The sequence below is a fragment of the Centroberyx affinis genome, unplaced genomic scaffold (genome assembly GCF_046629955.1).
Source record: "Centroberyx affinis isolate AG114_WGS23_722 - 3 ecotype Tasmania unplaced genomic scaffold, CSIRO-AGI_Caff_v1 ptg002659l_1, whole genome shotgun sequence".
NCBI classification, from domain to species: Eukaryota; Metazoa; Chordata; class Actinopteri; order Beryciformes; family Berycidae; genus Centroberyx; species Centroberyx affinis.
In genome coordinates, this window is record NW_027280848.1 from 50001 (window position 1) to 60078 (window position 10078).

At 42.3% G+C, this 10078-nt stretch overlaps 1 protein-coding gene across 1 annotated transcript in view; it reads right to left on the reverse strand.

Annotated features, from left to right (window-relative positions):
* The window catches only part of LOC139657308 (transcription factor 4-like), a gene marked incomplete at its 3' end in the record, with an annotated part of 58070 nt that extends 48193 nt beyond the window's left edge, over nucleotides 1-9877 (reverse strand). The window contains exon 1 of the mRNA XM_071535096.1: nucleotides 9552-9877. Within this exon, the coding sequence (XP_071391197.1) occupies nucleotides 9552-9620 (69 nt within the window). The remainder of the gene's footprint in view (nucleotides 1-9551) is intronic.
* Between the last annotated feature and the right edge of the window lie 201 nt (nucleotides 9878-10078).

Here is a 10078-nt window from a genome sequence, read left to right on the forward strand (position 1 = left end):
ACATATGGGAAGAGGCTTTTACATGCAGCATGCCACGGATATACCATTTGTACACACACACACACACACACACACACACACACACACACCAAATCACCCACTGCAAATCACCAATATTACAGGCAAACAATGAGTGACGGTCTGAGTGACACTGGCCACACAGCAGCTGAACCAAATAATAAACTGAATGATAGAGAATTACTAGGAAAACAAGGAAGAGCTGAAGTGAAAAGGTAGCAGGGACTTTTTCAGCTCAGCCTCATTCAGCTGGGTTCAATCCCGACGAGGCTGTGTGAGGAAACTCAAACCGAAGCTCTGAACATCCTGGACTAGAAAAACTCGACTTAATTCCTCCAATAACATCCAGTGTGGCAGAAAAATGGGTCAACGGACAAAGCAAAACAAGAAACTGGACTGAAGGATTCACAACATGGAAGTATAAGAAGTCTATTATTTTGATTTAAAGCTTATCTTAGTATAGAAAAGCTAAGTATTGTTGAATATTTACATTATTAACACTTTGCAATACCTATACCTATATGTCCCTAACAGGGTGGAACTCTCTCACTGTCCATGTCTGAACAATCCACCCATAATTATTATTATTTAAGTGCTTGAGCTCTACCAATACAAGTTCCTGAAGGTTAAACACGTCATTTACCTGATATAATGTTAAAAACACAAAAAATGTATTCTTTTTTTCCCAAAAGTTATCACATTGAAAAGTCACCAATAGCCAGGAATGACCCATTACAGATAAGCTGTTACATTCATTTTACAGGAACCTTTACTGAGTATAATGTTAGTTACTTAGCTAGCTAGCTTTAGCTAACGTTAGTCATTAACATCTCAGTTTGTGCTGCTTGTATGTTTTAGTAAGGTGGTTTTACCTGCAGTGAAAAAGAGTAAAAAAAGAGTGGAACAAGGTCACTTTCTCTTCATTTAAGACTCAGGCTACAGGTAGATAAACAGCACTGGGACATTTTTGTAATGTCTAGGTCAGCTGCTTCACTTCTGTCTTTACATTTCCAACCAGCGTGCCTAAAATGTTGAGGCTTTGCAGCTGAATCTCAAAACTCATATCAACCACAATTCCCGCACCATGGAGGTCCATTGGAAAAATTGCTGTGCATGAATAAAGTCTGAATACGCAACAAGAAGCTAGAAGCAGAGAGCAGCTGAGTCAGCTTGTTGTGGTGTGGCTGTAGATCCATTCAGTAACGTTCTCAGTAAAAGTGAATAGTGTGATAAGGTGGATTTGTTTCCAAATGTAGGTTACTGTGACACAGTAAACTGTCTTGTCTTTAGCCCTAGTCTCTACTCCAAAACATGAAGAGTTGTAGCTTGAGAAGAGTCAGCTCAGTTAACCTGAACAAACTGTTAGCTAGCTAACTAGCCAGCAGACACACTGATGTTAATGTCAACATGCTAACGCTAGCTGCTACTAGATACGTTAGCTAGTGTGCTAATCAGATGTGTTAGCAACAAGACAGTGATGGTTAGCTGACCAGATGCTATGGTTAGCTAGCTAACAAGCTGACATTATCTAAACACTAAATCAATCAGATGGATCAGTGATGAAATGATCAGTTCAGTCAGAAACAGACAGAAATTAACCAGATCTACTGATCTCTGTTAAAACGGCCAAGTTGCACATTAAGAAACACAGTCAGCTGTTCAGAGCGTAGGTCTTCCAATATGGCCGCCAGACTCTCTCTCTCTCTCTCTCTCTCTCTCTCTCTCACTGCCCCGACGGCCTGCAGATCTTCAGCCAGATTTAAACGATCGACTGCTTTTGCCTGCCTCTCCCCGCCTGCCAGCTGACCTTCATGTTCAGTGGTTTGTTCAGGCTGGCAGGGACTCAAACACTGGGAATCAAACCCACGACTCAGAGAGAGAGAGAGACAGACAGAGAGAGAGAGAGAGAGAGAGAGAGAGAGAGAGAGAGAGAGAGATGTTCTCTTCCCATGGACAGATTGGTGTGGAAATTCCCAGCTATCCAAAGAATGCCGCCCCATTCTGCTCTGCTATGGTCCATCTTCCCATATGGGACATGCACACACACACACACACACACACACATCTGTGTGTGTGTGTGTGTGTGTGTGCGTGTGTGCAAGTGCGCTTCATTTTGGCAGCTGCAACCTCGGACGTTATAGTCAACAGTCGGGTGTATAGAGGGAGAGAGAGAGAGAGAGAGAGACATAGGGCTGAGATTCTCCACTGTACAATATGTTTATTATAAAAAATACGGTTTATTTTTGGTGTTTTTGATGAACTCCAGTTGCATTCAGATCCTGAAGATGCATCATTGATGTGAATACTAAACAACACCTCGACTCGACCTGCACTTCTCAATACAGCAACATTCATATTCATATTTTTTCATATATAAAATTTTGACGAAGGTCACACCAGGTGTTCTTCATGCTGCAGGTCTGAATCCAGTCCATGCCCTTCATCACATGCCGCCTCTCTCTCTCTCTCTCTCTCTTCCTCTCTCCCTCTCTCTCTCCCATCTTTCCTGTCTGTATATGAATCTAAAACGGCATAAAAAACAATCCAAAGAATAAATACATGATAATTGACGCTGCATGATTTTGATGTGTTACCAATAACATCACGCACCATTTAAATCTCACCGCTCCACTTTAATATGACAAAGCATGCGGCTGCATTAACCCTCGACCCAAAACCACGCTTTCATAAAAACAGAAAATAATTAAAAAAAAATAGAACTGACTACTGAAGCTCAGTAACACACAGAAAACACACAGCAGCTAACTACCAGTATGTATATTTTCTATCTATCCAAAGCATGTGCACAAAGCAAATAAATGTACACACAGAGCAAGTAAATATGTGTATAAAGCAAATGCCCCTTTAATCTTTAGGCAAAATAAAGCAGGAAAATGTCTCATAAACAGCAACACAGCTCCTGATCTGCAAAATCTGTTTCAAAAAACATGTTTTGAATACGTGACACACCGGCTCCTACTGTAGTAATTAATATTAAAAATGTAATGGTGATGTACAGGAGATAACTTGCACCTTTCTCTGGCAAAATGTTAAAATCAGCGGTGAACACCACACATCCCTCTGGGGAGGAAATGATCACAACCTGAAGTTCATCATTCATCAGGATTTATAAAACGTAAAAAACGATCCGGTCTATCGTTTCCTCAATTAATGACTTCAACCAGTGATTCTCAACCTGTTTCATATCAAGGACCCTGATCTAGTCCACATTAGATTTTTTCTCTCGGACCCAAATCTGAGAATATTTTTATTGTCAGATTTATGATTTTGTCCAGAATCCCATGACTGTCTGTATTGCAGGTAGAGAGATAACAGAGAAACTATGATCAGAACAGTCATTCTTCTACATTCTCTAGTTGTGTTAACTTCTTTTAGATGAAATAATGCTGAAGTTTAACAATTCATCAGTTTGCTGGGGACCCCCTGGAACCCCCTCAAGGACCCCTGGGTGGTCCCCGGACCCCACGTTGAGAACCACCGACTTAAAACTACCTGCTAAAAAGCGCCGTAATTTGTCCGTAAATGGGCATGTGAAGCGTGAAGCAGCAGAGATATCAGCAGAATATCAGCAGCAGGATATCAGTAGCAGAGATATCAGTAGCAGAGATATCAGCAGCAGAGATATCAGTAGCAGAGATATCAGTAGCAGAGATATCAGCAGCAGAGATATCAGCAGCAGTTTGGTGCTCAGCAGCATCAGTAGCAGATAATCTGATGCTGCAGGATTAAACCTTAAGCCTGGACAGTGAGGCCTACAACCCAACCGGCCCGATGGACAACACACACACACACACACACACACACACACACACACACACACACACACACACGCACACACACACACACACACACGCACACAGACGCAGACACACTCTGACCTTTTTTTTAAAACTGCTAACGCAAATTTTTATCCTCGTATACGAAGACAGAGTACACACTGAAACACTCAGAAGGACACAGAAAACACACACCACACACACAAATACACACACCACACACACATGTACAGGCAGAAACAAAACACACACACACACACACACACACACACACACACGCACACACACAGACACACACAAATCTCTTTAGCAACCATTAACACAAATCACAAAGTTTATCCTCGTATATGAAGAAAGGGTTTATACTGAAATGTTCACAAGTAGACATGGAAAACACACACACACACACACACACATATTTACAGGCAGAAACACACACACACACACAAAATAAAGAACACACTCAAACCTATTTTTTTTTTTAACCATTAACACAAATTTTATCCTTGTATACAAAGCAACGGTTCATACTGGAGTACTCAGAAGTACTCACACACACACACACACACACACACACACACACACATTCACAGACATACAGGCCTAGAGACAGCAAACAGGCACACACTACTCACACAGATGGAAACACACACACACACACACAATGTGTCTATTTATAAAGTTATAATTGCATAACACGCTGTGCTCTAATTCCAGCCTATTGAGCACACAGGATGTCCGCACTCACTGGCTTCACAATGCAAACACACACACACACTCTCATTCACACACACACACACACACACACACACACTCTCTCAATCACACACACACGCACACACACACACAAAACTGCTGCTAAAACTCCACTTTTCCCGTGTATTTTATCCTCATACACGGAACAAGAGTACACACCGGAATACAAAGACTTACACAGGGAAAAGACACACACACACACACACACACACACACACACACACACACACACACACACACACACTCAAACCTCTTTATACACCATTAACATACATCCTCTTCTACCACGTATTTTGTCCTAACACATGAAGCCAGCCTGACACTGAAACAAACGAGTCTATTTGCATATTTCCCGCTGCAGGCGCTCCTCTCCACTCTTTCACTGTTTTCACTTTTTTTTTATTTTTTCTTTCTTTTTAAATCGTTCTTCAGGATCCTGAAACCGTCTGAAAACACAGTGTGTAACTTCAAGAATTTCCAATCTGATGTTTCAGTATAATCTCATTTCAAATATACTGATGATAAACTGAAAAAAAATATAAATGACAATGAATACTTTTAATTAATAAATAGAATCAGTAGCTTTTCATTCAGGCACTGAGGCTTTGACCTTTGACCTCCTCACTGTTGGCTGAAATACTGATGATCACACTGTGAACGGCTCTGGATAAGACCATAAGATTAACTAAAATATAATATACAATGTAAATGAATACATTGTATTATAAAATTATACGTATTATATTATTTTCTACAATAACTGAAACTGAAAAATCCAATCCAATATAAAAATGAATTTGAAATAACTGTTAAATCCACAAAAAAATTGAGACCGGTACCTTTTATGAATAATATTTTGATTTTGGTATTAATATGATAATCTAGAATAAATAACATATTGCATCACAATACACTACAATTGCTAGACAATATTAGTATTGTATAAGAACATTTAAAATATACATAAAAACAATAATTCTGAATTAAATTGAACATTTGATTTGAATGTAAACGTTCCAGAGTTCCCGCGGCTCACAGACAGAGCGGACGGCAAAAACAAATTCAAGACAAACAATATAAATTGTTTAAACGGTATATTTCATTTAACGGTGCGTATGGAGGGAGGACTGCAGGATTTTGGCAGGCTGGTTGAGGATTCTCCTAATTAAAACTTACTGAATATTCAAATGCCGCGTTAGCATAACAATAGCCGGCTGGCCGGGCCTGTTTTAAATGAGGCCTTTTGTTTTAGCCGGGCTTTCTGCTGCCTCATTAAACCAGGAGCTTAAGTTAGCGGGCTGACAGCAGCTAACCGAAGCCGGGCCTCCCCCCCCCCACCTCCACACCCCACCCCCCCACCCCCCCTCCCCCCGGTCCAGCCGCTCCCCAAACCAAAGCCCTGATTCAGTCCCGTTTCATCTCCCCAGGCCCCCGGCTCGCTCCCGCAGCCGCACATCCATTCCCGTTGTCCCGTTTCTTTCTTTCTCTCCGCTCTGCAGCCTAAAAAAACCCCCGACGCCGCTCGCTGTCCCACTTTCCCTCTCGCTCCACTTTCCCTCCGCTCAGCCGCTCAGTGGAAACACACCGGCCGCCTCGCCGTGTGTTCCCCCACACAGCCGGAGAAACGCCACGACATGCCGGGAAAATCCCGAGCAGCTGCAGAAAACGACGGAGCGGGCAAACAGCAAAACACACCGACATTTTCTTCACAGAGACTCTCTAACACTCTTCCATTTTTTTAGCGTTTTTCCTATTCTTTGCTATCTGCCAAAGGCTGGCGAGTGTAAACAAGCTGTGACACAGACAGAGAGAGAGTGAAGGGGGGGGGGGGAGGGGGTGGTGGTGGTGGTGGGGGTGATAGATAGAAAGAGCTTGGCACCGGATCAAGACCGTCGGCACACAATGCGCCCATCCAGCGCCCGCCGAACAATGCGGTGCCACGCCGCGCCCCGTGGCGTGGCACCGCAGCCCCGAAACCCCCGAAAACCCCCAAAACCCCCGAAAACCCCCGAAAACCCCCAAAACCCCACACAGCTCAGACTCCAGCTCCGGAGCGAGGAGCGAGGAGTGAGGAGTGAGGAGGGAGCGTGGCTGAGCTGCAGAGACACAAAGCCCGGCCTGTGCTGTGCTGTGCTGCAGGGGAGAGAGGGTACACAAACAAAAAAAACAAAAAAAAAACCCCAAAAAAAACGGGTACGGCCGTGCCAAGGTGGGGCGCGGCGGCTTCGAAGCTAACAGAGGGGTTCAAACGTCCGGGCCGGGCCGGGCCGGGCCGGGCGGGCAGAGGGAGACTGAACACACACTCTGTTCTTAAAGAGAGCATCGCTGAGAAACCCCTCTGGATCCGGGATTACTGTTAATTACCTTTTATTTTAAGTGATAAAAAAACTGTAAAACTAAAGATTAGAAATACACGTCACAAAATAAGATGGCATTTTCAAAGTGTTCTGATTTGATTGCTGACAGTACAAAAATATATACGCATGATGTAAAATACACAATTAACACAACAAGCTAAGTAAAATGTAAAATTAAAAACATAACACATAAAACTCACTTTTAAACACATATTGGATCATTTAATCAAATCAAACTCTATTATAAATCATAAATTAAGAAATGATGAAATGATTCTATTCTATTCTATTCTAAACCAAATGAATGTCATGGGTATTTCAAAATTACCAAAACAAATCTGCCAAAAAAAAGCACATTTACTCATTTTCTCTACAATAAAAAAAAAGCACATTATAATTAATTATGCCCTTTGCTGTTTTTATTGTTGTTGTCATTTCTTGTGGAAATATTCAGCAGATATTTAACAGCTACTTTCTTGTGGCTGACTGACTCATCATGGCAGAGGCCTGCAGCCGGGGAGCTGCCGGCTCTCTGAGGGACGACACGGTTCAAGGCTTGTTGTTGTTATTATTATTATTATTATTGGTATTATTTCAAGGATTCAGCAAAGTTGGATGCACAACTCCTATTCATTTTGTTTTTATTTCCCCCCTCTCACGGTTATTTCCTGTTTATTTTTCCCTTTTTTTTTTTTTTTGGTTCTCTGGTGTCAGCTCATCTGAAGCAGTGATGGCTGTCACATGTGAGGCGTTCACAGACTTGCAGACAGAGGGGATAGATAGTTCACTGACAGGTGAATATGTAGGAAAATCCAACGCTTTGTCTCTAAAATAAAAAAAAAATCCCTTTATCCATCTTTCCCTGCAATTTATCCCCATATACTCCCAGCAGAAATTACCTTTTTACGTCCGAGACTGGAAAAATAAACCCTGCAAAATTCATTCAGTTTCTCTCTCTCTTTTGAATTTTAACACACTCTCTCTCTCTCTCTCTCTCTCTCTCTCTCTCTCTCTCTCTCTCTCTCTCTCAATCACTTTTCCCCCTGTTACTTCTCTCCTTGCACTGATGTTTTACAGGTGTGGGTTATTTGAGTCAGGCAGACAGGTTCACAGACAGGCAGACAGGTTCACAGACAGGCAGACAGGTTCACAGACAGGCAGACAGACAGGTTCACAGACAGGCAGACAGGTTCACAGACAGACAGACAGACAGACAGACAGACAGACAGGTTCACAGACAGACACACTTGCTGGATGACTTTCCCATCTGATTTGTTACAGTTTCCACACTGTGTCTTTCATGATATTGAATGCAATTGAATGTAACTTGTATTTTTTTAAATGAGAAATATAGCTATGTTCACAATGCAATGAATGAGATAGATAGATATAGATAGATAGATAGATAGATAGATAGATATATTTCCCCTTCTACTTTTCAATTTCCATGCTGTCATTTAATATTTTTATTGCATTAAAGAGATAATTAGAAATAATTAATCAGAGTATCAGTGATAAAATCTGAGATACAATTATACCTAGATGCAATTAATTAGACAGCCAGATAGACAGATAAACAGATAGATAGATAGATAGATAGATATAGATTTTGCCTTGCATGGTTTTAAATGCATTCAAGAAATTATAAGTACAGTGACAATTAATAATAAATCAGAAATGTGATTATAGGCCCGTGTTTAGCATGTTTTTAATAAATTGGAGCTAAATAACACCGACCCAAAGCACAACTTTAGGATTTCTCCAAACCAAACCGACAACACGCAGCGATACAGCACCGGCAGATTTTCCACAAAAAAAAAAAATCTCAACTCAATTCAATTAAGCCTGTTCTTCCCGTGGCTCCCGTCTCTTGTTTTCATTAAAGTCCATTTGAGATAATTGGAAATAAGCGAGCGAGCTGCAGCTGACAGGAGCACGCGCGTGGCGGATCAGCTTCTACCGGACAATCTGGCCCGGACGGTCTGATGCGCAACACGGGACGGAACGAGGAAAAATAAAGACTGGGGACTGTTGTATTTTTTTTTTTTTTTTTTTAAATGTATTACGGCCGGGATGGAAAACGGCTGCGGTGTAACGGACGGACACACACACACACACACACACACACACACACACCATAGAAACGTCATAAAGTGTCCGTACATCTCTCCAACCTCTACTTCTCTAAATGTCACTTCCCTCTCTCTCTCCACACACACACACACAATTTATTTCTCCCACTCTGAGGATAAACAACACCTCGAGTTTTCCAAAAATAAACCAGGGCAGACGGATAGAGAGAAAGACAGCGCGCGCGAAAGAGAAAGAGAGAGCGACAGAGAGAGAGAGAGAGAGAGAGAGAGAGAGAGAGACATCACAGTCCGTTCGCACTTTTACGCACGGAAACCAACGCGTTTAAAGTTGGTGCGTAAAAGCGACAGTCTTCACCTTCACACCTCCTCTCTCTCTCTCTCTCTCTCCTCCTCTCTCTCTCCCTCCCTCTCTCTCTCTCTCTCTCTCCCTCCCTCTCTATTTCTCCGTCTGACTCCCAAGCTCGGATGGAGGAAGAGGAGGCAAAAAAAAAAACCCCAAAAAAACAGAAGATGGATTTTTCGCGTCTTACCGCTTTGCCGTTGTAGTAATACATCAAGGAGCTTCCAGTCATCCCGGGGATGGTGTACGCACAATACATCGTTCCTCTCCTCTTTAGACAGAGTATACAGTATTTCTCCCTTTTCTTTTCCTTTCTTTTTCTTTTTTTTTTTGGTTTTACACTCCCCCGCCCCTTTTCTCTTCTCTTCTATCCTCCGTCTTCTTCTTCTTCTTTTTCCTTTTTCCTCCTTCTTCTTCTTCGGCTTTGTTTGATAACTTTCTGTTTTGGAAATGGATTATCTCAAACTCTCACTCCGCTCCGCGTTCCTGTTTTTTTTCCCAGCCGACAATTCCTTCAGTTGCATTTTCCCATATGGCCGAGCCGAGGCATGCTGAATATGCAAAGTAGGCAGAGAGAGAGAGAGAGAGAGAGAGAGAGGGAGAGAGAGAGAGAGAGAGGAGAGTGTGTGTGTGTGTGTGTGTGTTGAGAGAGAGCGAGAGAGGGAGGGAGGGGAGAGAGAGGAGTGGACTGGCTCGCTCTCTCTCTCTCCTCCTCCC